Genomic DNA, 25,644 nt, shown 5'->3' with positions numbered 1-25,644 from the left:
ACGAAGGGTTATAGTGGCTGTTTCAATAAAAATGCAACAAACTATGACTGAATTTCATGTCAGTTGTTCTCAAAAACAAATGACATGAAACTGCACATTTTGCACATTGGTTGCTGCCAGGTCCATATGTATTTGGACATATCTTCCTACTTCAGTTGCTTTTCATTATTTTTAAATGTTGCACAGTGCTGCACACACAGACAAGACAGTCTTCAAGAAAACACAAACATTTTATTCCCATTGTGCTTTACCCTGGATCCTGTGCCGTCCTGCTTTCTACCTGGTGCTGCCATTTGTCTGATGCGAGGGAGCTGAAAGAAGCGATCTGTGTTGTCACTTCTGTCAACCTGAGATCCTGCTGCCTCCTGTTGTCTCGACCAACACAACACCTTCATCACCACCTTCACTAAGCTATGTTTACACATCACTGTCACCATCACTCTCAAAAATTCTTGAAAGGGTAGTTGTAAAACAGCTAACTGATCATCTGCAGAGGAATGGTCTATTTGAAGAGTTTCAGTCAGGTTTTAGAATTCATCATAGTACAGAAACAGCATTAGTGAAGGTTACAAATGATCTTCTTATGGCCTCAGACAGTGGACTCATCTCTGTGCTTGTTCTGTTAGACCTCAGTGCTGCTTTTGATACTGTTGACCATAAAATTTTATTACAGAGATGCCATAGGTATTAAAGGCACTGCGCTGCGGTGGTTTGAATCATATTTATCTAATAGATTACAATTTGTTCATCTAAATGGGGAATCTTCTTCACAGACTAAGGTTAATTATGGAGTTCCACAAGGTTCTGTGCTAGGACCAATTTTATTCACTTTATACATGCTTCCCTTAGGCAGTATTATTAGACGGCATTGCTTAAATTTTCATTCTTACGCAGATGAGACCCAGCTTTATCTATCCATGAAGCCAGAGGACACACACCAATTAGCTAAACTGCAGGATTGTCTTACAGACATAAGGACATGGATGACCTCTAATTTCCTGCTTTTAAACTCAGATAAAACTGAAGTTATTGTACTTGGCCCCACAAATCTTAGAAACATGGTGTCTAACCAGATCCTTACTCTGGATGGCATTACCCTGACCTCTAGTAATACTGTGAGAAATCTTGGAGTCATTTTTGATCAGGATATGTCATTCAAAGCGCATATTAAACAAATATGTAAGACTGCTTTTTTGCATTTATGCAATATCTCTAAAATTAGAAAGGTCTTGTCTCAGAGTGATGCTGAAAAACTAATTCATGCATTTATTTCCTCTAGGCTGGACTATTGTAATTCATTATTATCAGGTTGCCCTAAAAGTTCCCTGAAAAGCCTTCAGTTAATTCAAAATGCTGCAGCTAGAGTACTGACGGGGACTAGAAGGAGAGAGCATATCTCACCCATATTGGCCTCTCTTCATTGGCTTCCTGTTAATTCTAGAATAGAATTTAAAATTATTCTTCTTACTTATAAGGTTTTGAATAATCAGGTCCCTTCTTATCTTAGGGACCTCATAGTACCATATCACCCCAATAGAGCGCTTCGCTCTGACTGCAGGCTTACTTGTAGTTCCTAGGGTTTGTAAGAGTAGAATGGGAGGCAGAGCCTTCAGCTTTCAGGCTCCTCTCCTGTGGAACCAGCTCCCAATTCGGATCAGGGAGACAGACACCCTCTCTACTTTTAAGATTAGGCTTAAAACTTTCCTTTTTGCTAAAGCTTATAGTTAGGGCTGGATCAGGTGACCCTGAACCATCCCTTAGTTATGCTGCTATAGACTTAGACTGCTGGGGGGTTCCCATAATGCACCGAGTGTTTCTTTCTCTTTTTGCTCTGTATGCACCACTCTGCATTTAATCATTAGTGATTGATCTCTGCTCCCCTCCACAGCATGTCTTTTTCCTGGTTCTCTCCCTCAGCCCCAACCAGTCCCAGCAGAAGACTGCCCCTCCCTGAGCCTGGTTCTGCTGGAAGTTTCTTCCTGTTAAAAGGGAGTTTTTCCTTCCCACTGTCGCCAAGTGCTTGCTCACAGGGGGTCGTTTTGACCTTTGGGGTTTTTACGTAATTATTGTATGGCCTTGCCTTAATTCAATTCAATTCAATTTTTTTTTTATATAGCGCCAAATCACAACAAACAGTTGCCCCAAGGCGCTTTATATTGTAAGGCAATATAAAGCGCCTTGGGGCAACTGTTTGTTGTGATTTGGCGCTATATAAATAAAATTGAATTGAATTGAATCATTACTCGCGTGTAGCTGACACCGGCAGACTCAGTGCTTCTTTTTCTGTGTCATTGCTTTTAGCTGTCAGTGAGCCACTGATTGATCTCACATTGAAACCTGCATGTCAGGTAAACTGTAGAGCGCTCTCATGTTATACGTTTGTTAGCAATGCTTTTTTAAAACAATAGAATAAACCCAAGATTTTGTGTACTTTCTTTCTACAAACGGCCACCGATGATAGTTGGAATTACAAAAAGAATAGCCATAAGCTTGGAATATGATCACAAGCCAAAGGCCAACCATGCAACCACCACACTGCCAAACCCCCAAATGCTTAGAAAATGGAGGAACAGTGAGCCAGCTCCTTCATTAAATATAACATCCTCCACATCAGACATCCTGTCAAAATGCATTAGTGGCCCTTTGTGTAGATAAGAGGCCAAAATAAATTGCCGTAACGATCATAGTCACTGTAGCTCCTGTAGGCTCCCTTTCTTCATCTACTCTTTGGGAAAACAAGTCCTGACTTGCATACTGATATAGTCTCCATTACATATCTTGTCTTTTCCGGCTGGATTCCTCTTTCTAAAGATTTATTTTCCTTTCTACTGATGTTGTCTTGGGAATGTAATCATTTCAGTTAGCAAATTGAGGTCATTTGCATGATAAACATAAAGCCTCCTGTCTGCCGCATAAAAACAGATTGGCTGATTGCATAACAGGCGACCTTGCGCTGTGTGCGCCATCACAGCGGAACGTATCCTATTTCTGTCATCTGCGTTTGCTTTGGCAGCTCCTTTTATCATATTCTCTTATTTTTTCTATATTTTCCATCAGTGCAGGCTGACTGAATATAGGTCATTAGTTTGACAGAGAATAAGAGATGGAGGGAGCAGGCAGAGGCGAGATCTGTGTGAGATCTGCCATGTAATATTAATGACCACCGTTCACACTGTGAAACACCAAAGGAGGCCCCTGACATCTAATATCATCATTTGGATAATTTGATTGAATTGTTTATCACGCAGGCTTAACTCTTTATTGTATTTGTCAAGTGAAGCATCTACTGCTATATGTGCTGAGAAGTCAAATTTGCAAGCATTTTAAGTTTTCACATTGAATGAATAAATTTTAAGGTTCTAGAAAATAAAAATTCACTACTTATGTGTAGCCAAGAGGCAGCATATGTGGATAAATGACTAATCCTTTAATGATGACCCTATCTTGTCTTTGTATGTGTGAACAATAGATAAGCCACAATAGACAAAATTTGAAGTATTCCCGTCCACGGGCTCATATGGAATTGTATCAGTTTTTCTATATTGAACTGATATCCCGTATTTAATTTACACTTTGGAAAGATTATACACAAAGATAGTGCTTCGAGGACATGTCGTATATAATTTAACGTCCCAGTTAACAATGTAACAAAGTATTCATGATTGTAAGGCTATATGCACACATGCGGTAAGAATTAGTGGGCACTGATGTATTTTATTGCTAATTATCCCTCTCGCTTGGCTTGTCAGCAGGTGCATTTCTGGAAAACATCTTACTCGGCATTTCTCACCATTTCTCAGCATGTGATAATACATTTTAGCAAACGCAGAAACATCCAGATGACAAAAAGACAGAGTGAAACGAATGCTGCTGTGTCTGACAACAAAGCTTGTGAGCTTTCCTTCCAAAGTGGTAGCTCGGCTTTACAGAGGATGTACAGAGCAAAAATGACACACTTCACCCCGAAACTATAAATTTTTTTGAGTCTGTCGGATTTTGGTTCGTAACGTGTGCTGACTCTGCTGTCTGTGTCGCAAGACACTATTTTACTGCCACCATGAATGTGCATGTGGAAGGTCTCCATAACACCATTTTTACATTTTTAGAAAAAGTCTGAATACATTATTTTTAGGAGATAATGGACTTTCTGTCTAACATGCCAGTATTGTTAGAGAACTTTTTGAGGAGCTGATGGTGGCACTGCCGTGGGAGTACGGCAAAGTAGCAGAGATGATTAAGAGAGAGCCACTTTTGGAAGTGGCCAAGAAAGTCCAGCAGCCTTGACTCATGGGGAATGGTCTGGATGCACCTGTCTGCACCAGCTAGGGGTTATCCTTTTTTTTTTTTTTTTCCTCTTCTTCTAAATCGGGGCCACAGTGGGGAAAAACGGCTCATCCAGGTGGCCGTGGTCAGCCCCAGTGCACAGAGGTGGGCTTAATCCCAGTGGAACCGTGGAGGACATCTGTTCACAGGAGGGTAGCATGGACCTGGACATGGTTCTCTGGCCGGAGATTCTGCGCCATCCGTGCATGACCGTGCCAGTCGTGACCTCTTTGATGGCATAGACCTGGACGTTATTCTCCGGCTGGCAATTGCGCATGATCCTTGTTTGATAACTTCTTTGATGGTGTGGACTTTACATATTTAATCTTGGAAGTCGTTCTACAAGTGGGTGAGTGTCCTGTTCAGTTTTTTCCTTTTGTATTTTGTTCTTGTCAGTGGAGCTGGTAGGCTTTGTTATTTTTATTTTACTTTGAGAGAGTCTCTTGGATTTTGGATCTTGACGTCTGTGAAGTCTGCTCTGTACGGTAGCAGTACCCTATTTTTACCCTGTTATATCTCCCACTGTGAACGTGCACGCAGAACTCTCTGCTGTTTTTCCGGCTGTCTGATCACAGAGATGTATTTCTTCAATTTTTCACACTTATATCGATGACAACACTTATAACGTGCACAAAGCTGAGCCTCTAGACTGTTTTTAACAGGCTGCATTTATGACTGACTGTGCACACGCATTAACTCTTACAATGGAGAGTGGCTGCTGCTTTTACCCTGGCTGCATCAAAATGAACAATTATCACTTAAAATGAATCATAACACAATATCACACTTATGTAAATGTTGCAATTAATCTGTAGCTCCTTTCTTAACATTGGCAGCTATATTTCATTCAAGCATGCGATGGGACGTTTTCCTCAAAGCTACATAAACACTGTCGGAAACACTCGGAATTTGTTGTGAATACTGTATACTTTGGGACTACGCTGGTAAGATTTAAATCACTGTAAATAAATTTTAAAAAATCAATGATTTTTTTTTTTAGAAATCAGTACTTAAAATATCAATGAAATATGAATCAGTACCATTAATTGATGGTTCTTGTACATGTTGTATGTGCACCTTTGTTTAACATGTCAATAAAAATTATAACTGATATTATTTGTATCGTCTCATTTAGAAGAGTGACGTAAAAATGAAAAAAGCTGATTTAAATTGAAAAAAATCAAAAATCATGACTTTTTAGAAAAAAGTGGATTTTTTTGTTTTTTTTTTTTGTTTTTTTTTTACCAGCCCTGCTTTGAGACCGGTCACAGAAGTGCACAAGGTAATCCTGGTGGGTCATCGGATGGTCACTAACAGCCTAAATTTTAAGTTGTTATGATTTCTGTATGACATGTCCTTTAATTACTCATCAAGCCATTGATTGATTTGTACAATTAATCAGTTGTACATTGTCAGTAAATTGTGCAGTGTCAGTAAATAGTAAGATCCTACAAATTGCAGTTTCCTATTGCACAAGTGTGAGTGTTTTTATGTATGTATGTAGGATAATATTTTGGACCAGAGGTCCAATCAAAAAGAGCAGGAAAGAAACTCAATTCTCAATTGGAGAAACGTTTATTTGTTCGTTAATCTCTTGGCATTCACTTATGGAGCTATTCCACAGAGCGCCATTCCTTCCTATTTAATCCCAAATAGCAAATCGCAGCACATTTTGAAGCATCATAATACGTTCTTGGTCCGTCTTTGTCAATCTTGAACAAATTTTGTTTACGTAGTAGTTATGGCCATCATCCGCACCAGATTTGAAGTCTGGGTCATATTTTCAAAATGTTGAAGAATTTCATCCCGATTTACAAAATCGTCACAGGTACATGGTAACTTGCAGGTGTTCGTTTCAGTCAGGGTTTAGAATTCATCATAGTACAGAAACAGCATTAGTGAAGGTTACAAATGATCTTCTTATGGCCTCAGACAGTGGACTCATCTCTGTGCTTGTTCTGTTAGACCTCAGTGATGCTTTTGATACTGTTGACCATAAAATTTTATTACAGCGATTAGAGCATGCCATAGGTATTAAAGGCACTGCGCTGCGGTGGTTTGAATCATATTTATCTAATAGATTACAATTTGTTCATGTAAATGGGGAATCTTCTTCAGACTAAGGTTAATTATGGAGTTCCACAAGGTTCTGTGCTAGGACCAATTTTATTCACTTTATACATGCTTCCCTTAGGCAGTATTATTAGACAGCATTGCTTAAATTTTCATTGTTACGCAGATGATACCCAGCTTTATCTATCCATGAAGCCAGAGGGCACACACCAATTAGCTAAACTGCAGGATTGTCTTACAGACATAAAGACATGGATGACCTCTAATTTCCTGCTTTTAAACTCAGATAAAGCCGAAGTTATTGTACTTGGCCCCACAAATCTTAGAAACATGGTGTTTAACCAGATCCTTACTCTGGATGGCATTACCCTGACCTCTAGTAATACTGTGAGAAATCTTGGAGTCATTTCTGATCAGGATATGTCATTCAATGCGCATATTAAACAAATATGTAAGACTGCTTTTTTGCATTTGCGCAATATCTCTAAAATTAGAAAGGTCTTGTCTCAAAGTGATGCTGAAAAGAGAATAGAATAGAATAGAATTTAAAATTCTTCTTACTTATAAGGTTTTGAATAATCAGGTCCCATCTTATCTTAGGGACCTCATAGTACCATATCACCCCAATAGAGCGCTTCGCTCTCAGACTGCAGGCTTACTTGTAGTTCCTAGGGTTTGTGAGAGTAGAATGGGAGGCAGAGCCTTCAGCTTTCAGGCTCCTCTCCTCTGGAACCAGCTCCCAATTCGGATCAGGGAGACAGACACCCTCTCTACTTTTAAGATTAGGCTTAAAACTTTCCTTTTTGCTAAAGCTTATAGTTAGGGCTGGATCAGGTGACCCTAAACCATCCCTTAGTTATGCTGCTATAGACCTAGACTGCTGGGGGGTTCCCATGATGCACTGAGTGTTTCCTTCTCTTTTTGCTCTGTATGCACCACTCTGCATTTAATCATTAGTGATTGATCTCTGCTCCCCTCCACAGCATGTCATTTTCCTGGTTCTCTCCCTCAGCCCCAACCAGTCCCAGCAGAAGACTGCCCCTCCCTGAGCCTGGTTCTGCTGGAGGTTTCTTCCTGTTAAAAGGGAGTTTTTCCTTCCTTTCCTTTTTCCTATTTTTTTCTAGCCTGGGGATAAAAAGTGTTTTCCCCATCCGTTTCATAACTAGTGCCTTCCTTTGATAGAAGGCAGCAGCAAAATTACTCCCATTCAGTGCAGAAATATGATCTTTTTCCATTTTCAAGATTTTCGAAGAGTTTTATAGTGGCTTGAGTGCTAGTCCCACCACCAGCCCCCAAAGGTTATGTGCATATCTGCAGGCTGGGGGACCACCTACATCTCAGAGAAATGACAGAAATTAAAATTAACCAGTTTTCTCCTGCTTTTGCTAATCATCTACGGTAGCTAAAGTATTTCACTATTAAAATAATTAAATTGTATGAACTAGGTAACATGCTCATTGCTTTTTTCTACTTGCAATCCAGTTTAAAATGAAGGTGACACGTAATGCCATATTTTCATGAATATTTAAGACTAAAATTAAACAACAGTTTGAAATGTATCTTTTCCTGGTGCACAGTTCTTGAAGAGATAAATATTCGGATTTTGAACTGCCCACCACTAAAAACCAGGAACTTCCTGGCGTTCCAACATTGGACAAGGAGGAGGAGGAGGAAGTGGCATCAGATCCGGAACCATTATCTTAATTGTCCCATTAATTTATGGATTTTTACAGGCTACTGACAGTCCTGTGGTTCAGGGTGGAGCTGCACCATGTTTTCGGTGTCAGAATGGTTACTTTTCACCAGCAGTATGGCAGGTGGAACACACATTGATGAACACGCACTTGTACGGAGTCCCTGGCTGCTCTACTCGACACAGAGACAAAATTGAGGATCTTCAGATTATTTTATTGTTTTCTGGCTCATGGGATAATATTGTCACTTGCAGATTGAGATGTTATGAACAGATGGGGCGCTGGGAGACTTTTTCCTGCAGCGCAAAGCCGCTCGTTAACACAGACTGGATCAATCAGCTGCAATAACTGATTACAGCTGACGCTAGAACCTGGCACCAAAATATAGTGTGTCAAATGGAGTTTTCAAGAAGGAAAACAATACTTATTTTAAAAATAGCTGATATTTGCAGTCCCTCATGTCATTTTTCAGATTTGAAATTGTTTCTACGAAAAAGTAAATATAAAAATCCACACTTCTTCATCACTTTTTTCTAATTTCACAGATAGTAGAACTATTTTTTTTCTAAGTTGATTACGACCAAAGAGCTGGCAAAAAAAAGCAGTTTATCACCGCCACCCATGCCGAAATCACCTGCATTATTTTATTTATTTATTTATTTATTTTTATGAGTACCATTCTGTGTTCTGAACTCTGCCAATATGGTCACTGTTGTCAGACTGAAGGTTTTCCTCCAAAGTTTATTGTCATCTAAATAAGGCTCTAAACCATAAATGCTGTGTCCCCCGCAGCTGCTTCAGAAACATCTTCAGACTAGACTTAAAAAAACAAAATAAAAAAACTCCACACTATAAAAAAATCGTCCGAAAACAGCTTGACCTCCGCCGTGTTTACAATTGATTTGGGCTTGAACCAGCAGGTGCCGTTCAGGTGATGATGTAGCAACAACATGGCCGCAGCTGAGGGCTGAACGTGGCTGAAATAGAGTGCAGGCTTCAGACAGCTGTAGTTTATCCTTCACCTGTGCACTTATCGACTTTTATTGTTGAGGATTTTTTGAAATATCTACATTTCATAATTTTTAGTGATTATTTGTACACATTTTTTGGTGTCACCTACACTTGAATGTTGATTCAGGGATATATATATATATATATATACACACAGTAGTGTTCAGAATAATAGTAGTGCTATGTGACTAAAAAGATTAATCCAGGTTTTGAGTATATTTCTTATTGTTACATGGAAAACAAGGTACCAGTAGATTCAGTAGATTCTCACAAATCCAACAAGACCAAGAATTCATGATATGCACACTCTTAAGGCTATGAAATTGGGCGATTAGTAAAAAAAAAAAAAAAAAAAAAAAAAAAAAAAGTAGAAAAGGGGGTGTTCCCAATAATAGTAGTGTGGCATTTATGGAACAAACAGGTGTGAATCATGTGTCCCCTATGTAAGGATGAAGCCAGCACCTGTTGAACGTGCTTTTCTCTTTGAAAGCCTGAAGAAAATGGGACGTTCAAGACATTGTTCAGAAGAACAGCGTAGTTTGATTAAAAAGTTGATTAGAGAGGGGAAAACTTATACGCAGGTGCAAAAAATTATAGGCTGTTCATCTACAATGATCTCCAATGATTTAAAATGGACAAAAAAACCAGAGACACTTGGAAGAGTTACCTGTAAGTGCTGTGACAGTTAGATGACGCCTGTGTGAAGCTAATTTATTTGCAAGAATCCCCCGCAAAGTCCCTCTGTTAAATAAAAGACATGTGCAGAAGAGGTTACAATTTGCCAAAGAACACATCAACTGGCTTAAAGAGAGATGGAGAAATATTTTGTGGACTGATGAGAGTAAAATTGTTCTTTTTGGGTCCAAGGGCCGCAGACAGTTTGTGAGACGACCCCCAAACTCTGAATTCAAGCCACAGTTCACAGTGAAGACAGTGAAGCATGGTGGTGCAAGCATCATGATATGGGCATGTTTCTCCTACTATGGTGTTGGGCCTATATATTGCATACCAGGTATCATGGATCAGTTTGGATATGTCATAATACTTGAAGAGGTCATGTTGCCTTATGCTGAAGAGGACATGCCCTTGAAATGGGTGTTTCAACAAGATGATGACCCCAAGCACACTAGTAAACCAGCAAAATCTTGGTTCCAAACCAACAAAATTAATGCCTCGTAGATGTGAAGAAATCATGAAAAACTGTGGTTATACAACTAAATACTAGTTTAGTGATTCAAAGGATTGCTAAAAAGCAGTTTGAACATAATAGTTTTGAGTTAGTAGCGTCAACAGCAGATGCTACTATTATTGTGAACAGCCCCTTTTCTACTTCTTTTTACTAATAGCCCAATTTCATAGCCCTAAGAGTGTGCATATCATGAATGCTTGGTCTTGTTGGATTAGTGAGAATCTTCTGAATCTACTGGTACCTTGTTTCCCATGTAACAAGAAATATACTCAAAACCTGGATTAATCTTTTTAGTCACATAACACTACTATTATTCTGAACACTACTGTGTATAAATATATACGAGTGTATGTATGTATGTGTGTGTGTGTGTATATATATATATATATATATATACACACACACACACAATGTTTCTTTACAATTGAGACGACAATTCCATGACTTGAATGGTTATACCACTTCATGGCACTAGGAGATAATGTACGTACATAGTTGATTAGAGCGAAGAAAGGAAGACCTACAATGACAACTGTAATCTGTTATTCCTGTGTTTAGATCAGGCAATAAAAAAAGAACGTTTTAACACTGTGCTTCAGATGTATTAACTTTCGATGTCAGCGCTCTGAATATGAATCTATGTACTATGGTTTCCTGGCTTCCTTATTAATGGTAGTTTTCTTTGTGTGCGTAGAGCCACAGGAGAAGGGGGGATGAACCGCGAAGAGGCCCCGGGGAAGTCTCCTGAAGACATGTACATCCAACAGAAAGTGCGGGTCCTGCTCATGCTGAAGAAAATGGGATCAAATGTACGTCCAGTGTGTTGGTAAAAACTTATGATCATGTGACATCTTTGTTGAGTCACGTTATCGAGCTCAAGACTTGCAATAGGGTTTTCAATTATTATATGAATTTAATCCATTCCCAGCTATGTGTATTATGAACGTGCAACCTTCTTATTTTCGGTCTCAAACTGAATTTTGCTGTTGAATTATAAATTTGTATGTTCTCAAGCAAGGCAGTATAATTCAGTGTCAATTTATTTCATTTATATAGTGCCAAATCACAACAACGCTGCCTCAAGGCGCTTCACATAAGATCAAACCTTACCAACCCCTAATATCTCTAAAATTAGAAAGGTCTTGTCTCAGAGTGATGCTGAAAAACTAATTCATGCATTTATTTCCTCTAGGCTGGACTATTGTAATTCATTATTATCAGGTTGTCCTAAAAGTTCCCTGAAAAGCCTTCAGTTAATTCAAAATGCTGCAGCTAGAGTACTGACGGGGACTAGAAGGAGAGAGCATATCTCACCCATATTGGCCTCTCTTCATTGGCTTCCTGTTAATTCTAGAATAGAATTTAAAATTCTTCTTCTTACTTATAAGGTTTTGAATAATCAGGTCCCTTCTTATCTTAGGGACCTCATAGTCCCATATCACCCCAATAGAGCGCTTCGCTCTCAGACTGCAGGCTTACTTGTAGTTCCTAGGGTTTGTAAGAGTAGAATGGGAGGCAGAGCCTTCAGCTTTCAGGCTCCTCTCCTGTGGAACCAGCTCCCAATTCGGATCAGGGAGACAGACACCCTCTCTTCTTTTAAAATTAGGCTTAAAACTTTCCTTTTTGCTAAAGCTTATAGTTAGGGCTGGATCAGGTGACCCTGAACCATCCCTTAGCTATGCTGCTATAGACTTAGACTGCTGGGGGGTTCCCATAATGCACTGAGTGTTTCTTTCTCTTTTTGCTCTGTATGCACCACTCTGCATTTAATCATTAGTGATTGATCTCTGCTCCCCTCCACAGCATGTCTTTTTCCTGGTTCTCTCCCTCAGCCCCAGCCAGTCCCAGCAGAAGACTGCCCCTCCCTGAGCCTGGTTCTGCTGGAGGTTTCTTCCTGTTAAAAGGGAGTTTTTCCTTCCCACTGTCGCCAAGTGCTTGCTCACAGGGGGTCGTTTTGACCTTTGGGGTTTTTACGTAATTATTGTATGGATTTGCCTTACAATATAAAGCGCCTTGGGGCAACTGTTTGTTGTGATTTGGCGCTATATAAATAAAATTGAATTGAAAATTGAATTGAATTAATTATTTTCTAGAACAGCAATAACTGTTTGTAAGCTTAATATTACTTAAAAATTTGTGTTTTGGGGAAATTAAAAGCAAAAGAAAATATGGTTTTAATTATTCTTTAAATAGATGTGTATAGAGTCAATGCTGTAGTCAGATTTTTAAGTACTTGCACACGTTTTGCATCTGCACACCAACACAATGGAGTTGAAATGAAAGTCAAGATGTCCTTGTAGACTTTTACCTTGAATTCAAAGTGTTTTGCAAAAAGCATAATTTTAGACAAGTCAGGGGATGAATACATGAAGGTTTCCAAGTCACTGAATATGTTGTGGACTTCATTTACATTAGTATCATGTCAGGTTTGGGTGGTACATAAGATTGAGCAACATGAACTTTTGCCATTTTCCCAGATTCTGAAGCATAAACCGGGCAAGAGTCTGACTTTCCATAGATGGGACACCAGTCCAAATTCAAATTTCAAATTTATTCATTTATATAGCATCAAATCGTGAGGAGGTCACCTCAAGACGCTTCACAAACGTCATTTAAAAAAGCAGAACAAAATTAATTAACAGATTAAAAAAAATTAAAACATAAGTAAAAAGAATAAAAGAAGACACACAGTAACATAAAATACTATTAATAAACCAAGGGGAAAAAAATGTGTCTTCAGTCTAGACTTAAAAGTCTCCATAGAGTCTGATTGATGGATCTGCATGGGCAGATCGTTCCTCAGAGCTGGTGTACGGTGATTCCATCACTGGGGTGTGGTCAAGTCCCTCACAGGTTACTTCTTCAGCCAATGCTGGTACCCATTTACACTTGGTTTGAGTCCTTGTTATACTGTTCCTCTGTGTCCTTGAACAAAACTTCATCTGCATTGTCTCAGTTCATCCAGCTGTAAGTGAATACCAGCATTGGCTTGAGGGGTAACCTGCAGTTGAGTAATGTCCCCTCCAGGGGGCGCTGTAGACTCTTCTCCACATTACAGTGGTGGTAAGCACCTGCACCAAGGAATATCAGCGCCAATATAAAACTTACTTTTTTGGCTTCTTGTTAGACAACTTGGGGTTTCACTTGTCACTCTTTTTCAGCTTACACCAAGTGAAGAGGCTTTTCTCCACAATTATGCAGGCGTGGTCCACAGTCAAATGAGCCAACTACCACAGCACAACATAGACCAGGGTAAGACAGTAACATACACACACACACACACACACATCCAGCCACTCTTCATGCTTTTATGAATTTTTCATTTGTGTTTTATTTTGAGATACCTCTGAGGTCTCTAGTTTGTTTTTGAAGGGATTTAGTTTTGGTTATCCAGCATTGGCTTACTTAGTTTTAGAATATTGGCATCTGGAGTTTGTTACGAGGCAAGTAGGGTTCCTGACTGTTCTGAGGCTGATCCACCGTTGAATTACTCGTGTTATAGAGTGAGTGCAGCTGTTTGTAAATCTGTGATGCATCTTTTGCAGGTTCTGTTTCACTCTTCTTTCTCTTCAATGGTCTGGACAGAAAGGAGGAGGGCAGGATTGCTGCATGATATGTTAAATCTCCATGTTTTGTTACGTGACCTGGTTGTTTCAAATTATGACTTTGCACTTAATGTGCATATTTTTTTGTGGCACCAGAGGGCGATGTTGATCTTTCTTTGCTACTTTTACAGTTTACACATTTTCCACGTGGAGGCGATAAATTAAGCCCTGTACTCTGGGTGCAGAAGGACTGCAGTCACCTGAAAAAGTAGCATGTTCTTCCAGATGTCTCTTTTTTTTTTTTTTTTTTTTTTTTTTTTTTTAATACAAGGATTTATCAGCTGCTTTCCAGGCTCAGTGCAAACATGGGTCTCAGATGGTGGCCTGTAGGCTTCTGCTGACCTCCTGCTGGGGTCCAGGCCTGGCTTAGTCCTCTGAGATATCATTCCCTCAGGGGATCTTTAAGTCGAGAAAATTGCCTACGAAGCTTTGCTCACAGCGAGGTGTCATGTCTCCTTGTCTGTGTCCTCTGTGTGTAAGGAAACGATCTGTGTTGTTTGACTTACTTCTCGATGAATGTGATTATCTCTGCTGAAGAAGGATTATATTTGTGAATATACAAGGTGGCAAGAATAAGACTGGCTGACTTAGTCTTTCATCTTGATGTTTTATTGTAACGTTTTATGAAACAGAAACTACATTTAGGTTTTTAGATTTCATGTCATTCTATAGTATAGATTGTATCAGTAAAATATGTATTCGAATCATTGCATCATAGAAAATGCAGAAGAACATACAGGTAAATAATCAGAGAGACATAATGAATTATACTCTAAGATCAAATGTATTTATTTTTGTATTGCATACAAAAAACATTTGGGATAAATATAGCAACCACCCTGTGTGTTTGTCCATCTGTCTGTTTATGAGATAGAGGTGTGTGTGTGTGTGTGTGTGTGTGTGTGTGTGTGTGTGTGTGTGTGTGTGTGTGTGTGTGTGTGTGTGTGTGTGTGTGTGTGTGTGTGTGTGTGTGTCATCACAAAAGATTACTACCATCAATATATTTAATACATTCAAAAATTTAACAATACAACTAAGTTATTGTTGTAACAGATTAATATGTCAGTAATTTTTCATTAATCTATGCTTTTTATTTATTTTATATTTTTTTTAATTACTTTATGGATTATTATCCATTGCTTAATTTAACAGTAAATCATAACCATAAATTCTGCCAGTAAATTTCAACCTTGCATTTAAAAATTTTGGCATAAAGGTTCTTTTTTTTGGTTCATTTGTTTTTAAGAAATCCCAACATATAAAGTGCCAAACATTCAAAAGGAACTCAAGTGGTGAAAAAATGGTGAATAAAATCTGTTACAGTTTTGCTTCTTGAACACAAAAAGCCAGAAAATTAAATGCCAGCATAATGCAGTGGGCTGCAAGTAATGATTATTTTCAGTATCAACTAAACTTTTATTTTCTGGATTAATCCATTAGTTGTTTCAACAATTTTTAAAATGGTGAAAAATCTTGATCATGATGTGTTGTTTTGCGCACAACCCAAAAATATTCAGTTTGCTGTCAGAGAATATTCCCCAAAAAGTATTCATATTATGGTGCTGAAATCAGAGAATATGGACATAAAAAAAGACTCAAAACAAGTGTGTGTGTCTGTCTACAACACTCCTTTATTAGACCCACATGGGGAAATTTGCAGTGTCACATCAGCAATGCTAATGGATTTGTGCAAAAGTAGGGCAAAGTGTGCAGATAGAAGGCAAATGCTGTAGGACAACAGTTTATTGGTTTCGGCATGTTCAGGATCTTCTGAGCTTCAGTTACATGAAGAGGAAGTCTGCTATTTGATCTCACTTTGACTTGATAATGGGGTAAAAATTAGATCAAAGGAAACATTATATGTCCTACCAGCTTATATGGACACTGTACCCTATAAAATCTGATTATATAGAGTTTAAAGCTTCAAACAGCTTCATGTGCATTAATACAAACTAATAATAACAATAAAAATGGACGCTATTCTGGCATGTTGTCTGTTTTTCTTTCTCAGCCAGATGGACAGTGATCACGTCTCTTCCAGTGGTTGGTCTTGGTCATGTCCTCCAGGTCTTTGTCAAATCATGAATCTGAAAATACAACCCCTGGCAAAAATTATGGAATCACCGGCCTCGGAGGATGTTCATTCAGTTGTTTAATTTTGTAGAAAAAAAGCAGATCACAGACATGACACAAAACTAAAGTCATTTCAAATGGCAACTTTCTGGCTTTAAGAAACACTATAAGAAATCAAGAAAAAAAGATTGTGGCAGTCAGTAACGGTTACTTTTTTAGACCAAGCAGAGGAAAAAAATATGGAATCACTCAATTCTGAGGAAAAAATTATGGAATCACCCTGTAAATTTTCATCCCCCAAATTAACACCTGCGTCAAATCAGATCTGCTCATTGACATTGACCCTATGTGTCTTTTTGCAAGGAATGTTTTTGCAGTTTTTGCTCTATGGCAAGATGCATTATCATCTTGAAAAATGATTTCAAAATCCCCAAACATCCTTTCAATTGTCCAAAATATCAACATAAACTTGTGCATTTATTGATGATGTAATGACAGCCATCTCCCCAGTGCCTTTACCTGACATGCAGCCCCATATCATCAATGACTGTGGAAATTTACGTGTTCTCTTCAGGCAGTCATCTTTATAAATCTCATTGGAAAGGCACCAAACAAAAGGTCCAGCATCATCACCTTGCCCAATGCAGATTCAAGATTCATCACTGAATATGACTTTCATCCAGTCATCCACAGTCCACAATTGCTTTTCCTTAGCCCATTGTAACCTTTTTTTTTTCTGTTTAGGTGTTAATGATGCCTTTCGTTTAGCTTTTCTGTATGTAAATCCCATTTCCTTTAGGCGGTTTCTTACAGTTCGGTCACAGACGTTGACTCCAGTTTCCTCCCATTCGTTCCTCATTTCTTTTGTTGTACATTTTTCGATTTTTGAGACATATTGCTTTAAGTTTTCTGTCTTGACGCTTTGATATCTTCCTTGGTCTACCAGTATGTTTGCCTTTAACAACCTTCCCATGTTGTTTGTATTTGGTCCAGAGTTTAGACACAGCTGACTGTGAACAACCAACATCTTTTGCAACATTGCGTGATGATTTACCCTCTTTTAAGAGTTTGATAATCCTCTCCTTTGTTTCAATTGACATCTCTCGTGTTGGAGCCATGATTCATGTCAGTCCACTTGGTGCAACAGCTCTCCAAGGTGTGTTCACTCCTTTTTAGATGCAGACTAACGAGCAGATCTGATATGATGCAGGTGTTAGTTTTGGGGATGAAAATTTACAGGGTGATTCCATAATTTTTTCCTCAGAATTGAGTGATTCCATATTTTTTTCCTCTGCTGTGTCTAAAAAGTAACTGTTACTGACTGCCACAATCTTTTTTTCTTGATTTCTTATAGTGTTTCTTAAAGCCAGAAAGTTGCCATTTGAAATGACTTTAGTTTTGTGTCATGTCTGTGATCTGCTTTTTTTCTACAAAATTAAACAACTGAATGAACATCCTCCGAGGCCGGTGATTCCATAATTTTTGCCAGGGGTTGTAAGTCCTGCATTCAGAATATCCAAAGGCAAACAGGGTCAAATAGAAGGTAGCCTGAACATGCCGAAACAGGATGTCCTGTGTCCTCATGGATCTCAGGAGAGGGTTGGTGTCACATGACAGATGTGTCCTCATTGATCGAGCATGTATGGAGTGCACCGAGGGCCTGAGTGTGGAGATATACTCAGATATTGATTACTGTAAGTAAATGTCGTAACCATGCAGTTATGTGAATACATAAATACTAAAGTAATGGATAAAATCATTACGGTTGTAAGCCTGCTTGCTGTAGCTGGTCCTCAGTATTATTCCCATTTCTTCCTTGCAAGAAATAAGGCGAAAAAAAACTTGTGGGCATCCATTTCTTTTTATTTTAGGCCTGTGGGTCAATGGATTTGCATCTCACATACTTCTAATTGGCTGATTAGCATACATGCTAATACAGAATTCTGTTTTACAGTTTTAAAAAGGCCAAAGAGGAATTCTGTGGCAAAAGTTATAGATCTCAGGGATTTATAAAAAATAAAGCATACTAGTAATGCTGAGAATAGCTTGAAAAAGCTCAAATTTGGTTCAGAGGACAGAACACAGGATAGTGGGTGAACAAGCTTTTCCAAGCTACTCGTTCATATGGCGAAAATCTGATATCTTGAATTGAGGGTTTTTTAAAAGCATGTTTGAGTAGAATTGTATCCAAAGCTGTGTTAAAGTGAATAGTCATAGAAAGACTTATCCTTACAGTACACAACTGTGTACAAACACAGCTGTTGTCTGTGTAATCAGACAGTTATTGCCTCCACAACAAAGGCAGCTTGATGTTATCTTAACAGGATTGCTCAAAACCTACTGAAGGACTTCTAGAGTAAGTCAGTGGTCGTGAAATAGTTCTGTTTTGCATTCAGTAGAACTATAACATTTTTCAACAGTTCAAAATGATTTTATGTAGGTTAAAGGCTATGTTTATATTTCAAGTCAAGACTGGGGGCATGCACTGCTACCACGCTTTGCTGTGTATCCATAACACCACAACCATGACTGCCTTGGGTCCTGGATGGCAACCACCCAAGCAAACAATCGATCCATCCCAACATGTCTAAGATAACCATCTAGCTGCTGCCACAGAGTGAAGCGTGGGTGTCCCTTTGCGTTTTCAAGCCAGTTGAGTCCTTGACACTCAGACAAGCACCTATGTATCGGACCACCTTCAAGATGTGCTATTCTACTGCAGAAACTAATATTTAATGTTTGACTTGCTCATCTCCCTTGAGGAATCATTTCAACTCTAAAGTGTTCCTTTCTGTCTTAATGAAATTGACATTCATCTCGCTTTAACTAAAATCATCAGTTGCAAATAAAGTCGATGATCTTGGGACTTGTTATTGTGACTGATACAATGAGGAAAGTTTAGTCTTTCCAAAAGGATGTCTGCAGACCTTAACAACAGCAGAGAGGTGGAGGAGTTTCCATAGCAACCTCAGTTGTCCCAGGGAAGCGAGGCTTCCCTCTGGGCTTTGGTGTTGTTGCGACACACTGCAACGTTAGATTGTAGCAGGTGTCATTAGTCATCCTGGAGGCAAGCTGGAGCGCTAATTACTCAAAAAGAGTGTGATATTCTCGTCTTTCTGTCTCAGTCCATCCTTCCTCGGAGAAATATGGCCTCTCTTCTTTCACTTATTGCTTCAGACTGAACAGTCAATACACTATCTTGTTTCTTTTTGTCTGCTTAACAATTCAGGATCACACAATCCTTAAACCTGCCTTTTCAACTGAAAGAACAGACATGCAGAGGGAGGGCTTGCTTTTGTTCGGCCTTGCAGCCACTGCAGAGTTGTATCGACCTGTTCCTGTTCAGTATTGCAGCATGAATCAGCTACAGGCGCGGGTTTGTGAAGTACTAGATTCAGTGCATTAAAATAAAGACATTTTCTCTAATATCTCTTTGTTCTGTGGATGTGACCGATACTGCATAACCCTCAGCATAAAACCCCCAAGTGGACACAGACTCTGGTTGATAAAATCTAAAACAACAAACACATTTTATACATTCACTTGCATTCTTATGAGCCATGATTTTTATTTTTTAAATTTTTTTGTATGGTAGTTCACAGCACCATCTGACCATTCTGAGGTTCTGACAGAACTCTGATGCTTACAACGTTTGCAGATGACAGTGTGACCCTTGTGGAATCAATTGATTTTCCAATTGTAGCATTTGGGAATATGAGTGAGGGTTTGGCATGTCCGGGTTTGTGATTGTTCTGGATAAAGCCTTAAATTCATACTTTCAATGCTGCAACACATGAAAACAAACAGACTGATGTTACAGCATCAGCATGAGTTTTTTTTTAAACGATCAACCATTACTTTGGAAACACTTGAATTTTGGACTGATGCATTAGATAGCAGCAGAAACCTGAATGCTGTTTATTTTAACTTTATGAGGATCTTTTTAATAGGGTGGCATGGTGGCTTAGTGGTTAGCACTGTTGCCTCACAGCAGCAGGTCATGGGAACGCTTCCCGCCTGGGCCTTTCTGTGTGGAGCTTGCATATTCTCCCTCTGGTCACGTGGGTTCTCTCTGGGTGCTCCAACTTTTTCCTACTTCAGAAGTTATGCGGGTTTGCTGAACTGGAGACTTTAAATTGACCGTAGATGTATGTGCAGGTGGGAATGTGTTTAACTGTCTCTATGTGGCTCAACGATAGACTGTCCAGGTGTACCCTGCCTTTTGTCGTATGACTGCTGGGATAGGCTCCAGCACTGCCATGGCCCTTGATTGGAGTAGGCGGGTATAGAGAAGGAAAGAATGAATGAATGAAAGAACTTTAATAACCATGTGACACAAGAGATTTGCAAAACTAAGGGTTTGAGGGCAATATGTTAGCGGTTGAGAAATTCTGTCGAACTGTAGCCAGCGTGGGGTGGTGAATGGGACCTCCTCATCATAACAGGAGGTATTCAGTGGAATACCCCAAGGCAGTGTGTTTGGACCAAACCTGTTTCTTTTTCTTCATTGATGACCTGCCAGATGTTGTGTTATGTGGGATAAAGCTTTATGCAGTTGATGCAGAAATATACCAGGGAGTGAAATCAACATCCTGATGTGAGGAACTTCAATCAATCAATTAATTTTATTTATATAGCGCCAAATCACAACAAACAGTTGCCCCAAGGCGCTTTATATTGTAAGGCAAAGCCATACAATAATTACGGAAAAACCCCAACGGTCAAAACGACCCCCTGTGAGCAAGCACTTGGTGACAGTGGGAAGGAAAAACTCCCTTTTAACAGGAAGAAACCTCCAGCAGAACCAGGCTCAGGGAGGGGCAGTCTTCTGCTGGGACTGGTTGGGGCTGAGGGAGAGAACCAGGAAAAAGACATGCTGTGGAGAGGAGCAGAGATCAGTCACTAATGATTAAATGCAGAGTGGTGCATACAGAGCAAAAAGAAAAAGAAACACTCAGTGCATCATGGGAACCCCCCAGCAGTCTACGTCTATAGCAGCATAACTAAGGCCTTTCCAATTCGGGAACAGCGATGACAGGAGTTTCCTTTTTTTGTCCGCATATCCAAAAGATGTCAGCTAAGGGTACCGTTCCCTTAGCTAAATTTGGAGTAGATACCCATGAAGCATGGGTGAGATTCAGTCCAATTACAGACCCCCCTGTGGCCGGTACTATTTGTTCACACTGTATGCCTGCTGCTGGCAGGGTGTGACAGACGGTAATGTTCCATGCTGTTTTGGCCGGTTTGTATTCTTGCTGCTTTTGCATACACTGTATGTGGTGTTTTGGCTGGGTCGTCCCTACCTGCCAATCGCTTATGTATTGTGCTACTAAGCCTTTAGCTATACAGAATGGGTGTATCATCCCTTTCTCTATTTTAATCATAGGTGGAACGGTTCCTTCTGTACTTAGGGGCACTGGACAAAGTTTACTGTCGGCAGCATATTTTTCATCACCTACTGCCATTTTCATAACACATTGTGTATAGCATTCTGCTTGGTCTGAGTTATGTTGGGGGCTCCTATAACAATTGTTGATATCAGGTAGGGGTTTAGCCTGAGGTATCACACCTTTCCGGTGACAGGCTATGCAAGGCTTTTCACTGATCTGCCTAGCCGAAAATTTCAACCATTGGTAAAATAAATTGGTCTTCAACCCTTGTGTGCGGGCTAGGTCTGTACTGGGATCCCATCTCCCTAAGTGACTGCTTGTTCCTAGGCTTCTAATTGTCCTCTTTTTCCTTGGTTTGATTTTTACCCATTTTGTGGCTTCATGTACTGTAACAGTTAATCTTGCTTGGTTTCCCTGCATCCTCTTTTATCACAAATTACCTCTATGTTGAGTGTTCCCTCCTCTTCACATTTGATGCTAATGGCTTCGCCTAATATGTAATCCCCCAGCTTTCCCTGTATTCCTATGTTCTTGTAGGCTTTTGATTTAATGTATACCAAATTATATGTTTTTCCTGTGTTTAGAATGCCTTGTTTAGCTGCTATTGCGGCCATGGCCACGGCACAGTCCGTTGTATGTTTTGGATGTCTATTTTCTCCCATACTGACCACCAGTAGTATTGTCAATCCCTTGAATAATTCCTTAATCATTGCTCTGATGACTGTTGAGATGTGCTACTAGATGTGCTACTAAGTGAGCCGTCACTAGATGAGCTGTCACTAGGGATGTGTGATGTATCTGTGCTTTGTCTGGGTTGTACTTCCTGCGGTTCTTCTGTCGGTAAATCTACTGAGTTGCTGTCCGAGTCTGATGTCTCCTGTGGCCTGTCTATCTGTCGGTCTGTATTTCTGTCTGTCTGTTGGCCTGCGTCTCCAGTTGTTTCTGAGTCTGCATCTGAGTCTGTCGCTGCTCTATCTGGCAGGGATCCACTACTCTCTGAAGCTGTGCGTCGTCTTTGTTCAATCAGTCTCTGTGAGCGCCTTGGCCAGTGTTCGCCTGGCCGCAGGGAGGCGTGGCCTTCCCTCGGTGCTTCTTCTGGCTGCAGGGAGGCGTGGCCGTCCCTCGGTGCTGCTGTAGGGTCTCTGGCTTCTCCTGCTTCCCCCCTTGGCCCGGCGGCTCTGCCAAGACGAGCTTGCCGAGGCCGCAGGGGCGCTGGGCCACCAACCCTACAGCAGTGGTTTAAATGAAACCAAGTGTCCTTACCGTCTACTTTGACTACTGTACGTGAGGCAAGAATAACTTTGAAAGGACCTTCTCGGCGGGGCCTGTCCCACTTCTTTTTGAACACCTTGACGTAAACCAGATCACCAGGCTGGATGCTCTGATTTTCAAGTGGAATCTCTGCTTCTCTGTCTTCTGTAGCACCTTTGACCTGCAAAAAGATAGTTTTGTGTATTTGGGTTAACTGTCTCAGATAATTATGCCATTCGTCTTGTAGCTGCTCCAGCGATGGTCCTTCGTAGGGTCCTCTCAGGTATGGAATAGGCATCGGCCGACCTGTAAGAGCTTCAAATGGTGTCAAATGGGTTAGTCGGTTAGTTTGTGAGCGCATTGACAATAAAGCAAGCGGCAACGCATCCAGCCAGGTTAGTTTGCCATTGCTGTCTGCTATGATTTTTGCTAGTTTGTTCTTTAAAATGCCATTAGCCCGTTCCACCGCCCCATTTGATTGGGGGTGATAAACACACCCAAACTTCTGTTTGATACCCAATTGTTTGAATGTTTCTTGTGTAACCTTGGCTACAAAAGCCCTACCGTTGTCAGATGAGATAGTATCTGGAATGCCAAATCTTGGAAAGACATCTCGGCACAAGAATTTGGCTACCGTTTTATGGTCTTGATTTGCAGAGGCTACTGCCTCAATCCATCGGCTGGATCTGCATATCACTACCAAAACATATCTCATTCGTTTAACTCGGTTTTCAGCTCCCATGTCTATGAAATCCATCATAAGATGTCTGAATGGCCCATCAGGGACCGGAATGTGGGCTAAAGGGGCTGTGAATGATTTCCGGACATTGTACTGTGCACATACCTCACACTCATTCAACAAACGGTCCACTGTAGCTGCCATATATGGTGACCACCAGACAGCTTTTAGTTTGTTCATAATTTGGACTCGCGAACAATGATCGGGTCCGTGGGCCCAAATGATTGCATGTCGTAATAAATTGGTGGGTAACACAAAATGTCCATGACTACTGCGCCACAGCTTGTCCGCTGGCCCCTGACTGCGTGTCTCAATAGCGCCTCGTTTAACCCACATTCGTTTTTCTTCTCCACTGGCCCTACTTTGAGCCACTATCAGTGTGTCAAGTGAAACCAGTGGGGCACAATCTTGGATGGTTAGCAGGGGAAACATATTTTCTCCTTGTGCTCCTTTGCGAGCTGCGTCATCTGCTAGATTGTTACCTTGAGCTATGATGTTATTATTCTTTTGATGACCTGCACATTTAATGATGGCTACCTCAGACGGTAATTGGAGAGCTTGTAACAGTTGGGAAATCGCTTCTCCATGAGTGACAGGGGTGCTATCTGCTCTCAGGAATCCCCTTTGTTTCCAAATGTTTGCATGTACATGACATACGCCATAAGCGTAGGCTGAGTCTGTGTAGATATTAACACGTTGATCTTTAGCTATCTGGCAAGCCATAGTTAAGGCTTTGATTTCTGCCAGTTGGGCTGAACAAGGCTGATCAATTCCTTGGGACTCCAGTAATTCAAAGGTTTCGCCATCCGTGTTTAGTTTAACAATCCCCATACCCGCATGCAATCCCGCGGCATCCCGAAAGCATGAGCCATCCACGAACAGGGTTAGATCTGCATCTATGGCGTGATTATACAAATGTTCTCTGGCTCTCAAAAATTTCTCTGTCTCTGCCACACAGTTATGTGGAGTACCATCTAACGGTGTGGTCAATTTGGTGGCGGGATTCACCGTGTGACAACGTTGTATTGTTATTTCTGGAGCGGACAACACAACTTCGTATCCAGTGCGTCTAGCTTGTGTTAAGACAAAACGTTGACTGGTTAGCAGGGCATGTAACTGATGCGACGTGTACAACGTTACTGCATGTCCCATGATTATGGATGATGCTTTTTGAAATGCAAAGGCAGCTGCTGCTAGACCCTGATAGCATGGTGGCAATCCTGTTTCAATGTTGTCAAGCTTTGTACTATAATAGGCCAATGGTTGTTTTCCTTCATTTGTTTCCTGCATTAGTACAGCACAAGCATATCCAGTTTTTTCAGTAACATACAAATGGAAAGGTTTCCCATAATCTGGGTTACCTAACGCGGGAGCAGATTGCATGTCTGTTTTTAGGGCCTCAAAAGCTCCCGTTGCCTGATCTGTCCAGACGAGGAGAGCTGCATTGCTTGTTTGCCCCACTGCTCTAATCATGGCACGCAAAGGTGCAGTTTTTATAGCATAATCACAAATCCACGGCCGACTATACCCTGCCATCCCAAGGAATGAAAGCATCTGTCCCACTGTTTGGGGTTTGGGAGCCTTGATTATAGCCTCCACTTGGCTTGGGGCTATACATCGCGTGGTCCCACACAACTGTCTTCCCAAGTATTCTACTTGTTGTTTGCAGAACTGCAATTTGTCCTTACTTACTTTATGACCTCCATCTGCCAATGCATGCAATACAATTAATGAATCTTTTTCACACTGTTCTTGAGTCTCTGATGCAATAAGGAGATCATCCATATATTGCACCAATGTACTGGGTATATCAAGGTGTTGTAAATCTTCAGCCAGGACTTTGTTAAAGATGGCTGGGGACAGGTTCAGTCCCTGAGGTAGCCGTGTATACGTTAGCTGTTGTCCCAGAAATGTGAATGCAAACAAATGTTGTGAGTCTGGGTGCACAGGCACACTGAAATAGGCTGAACACAGATCTATTACTGTGTACCATTTTGCTCCAGCAGGGATGCTTGATAGTATAGTATGCGGATCAGGTACTATAGGTGCATCCATTTCTATAATTGCATTAATAGGACGCAGATCATGTACCAGCCGATACTCTTTGGTATTGTTTTTAGGGATAGGGTAGATAGGAGTATTGCATGGGCTTGCAGTTTTTATTAAAACTCCAGCTGCCATTAGTCCCTTAATTACTGGTTTTATGCCTTCAATAGCCTGAGGTTTTAATGGATACTGCCTTTGGTGAGGCAGTTTTGCTCCCGGTTTTACTTATATTTTTACTGGTAAGGCTGTT

At 40.4% G+C, this 25,644-nt stretch overlaps 1 protein-coding gene across 1 annotated transcript in view; it reads left to right on the top strand.

Moving 5' to 3' along the window:
• The window catches only part of ctnnbip1 (catenin, beta interacting protein 1), a 63,517-nt gene that overhangs the window by 17,274 nt on the left and 20,599 nt on the right, over positions 1 to 25,644 (top strand). The window contains exons 2-3 of the mRNA XM_034173278.1: positions 10,985 to 11,099; positions 13,452 to 13,542. Of these exons, the coding sequence (XP_034029169.1) occupies positions 11,004 to 11,099; positions 13,452 to 13,542 (187 nt within the window). The 5' untranslated portion in view covers positions 10,985 to 11,003. The remainder of the gene's footprint in view (positions 1 to 10,984; positions 11,100 to 13,451; positions 13,543 to 25,644) is intronic.

The sequence above is a fragment of the Thalassophryne amazonica genome, chromosome 6 (genome assembly GCF_902500255.1).
Source record: "Thalassophryne amazonica chromosome 6, fThaAma1.1, whole genome shotgun sequence".
Taxonomy (NCBI): Eukaryota; Metazoa; Chordata; class Actinopteri; order Batrachoidiformes; family Batrachoididae; genus Thalassophryne; species Thalassophryne amazonica.
This window is presented reverse-complemented; position numbering and strand designations above follow the sequence as displayed.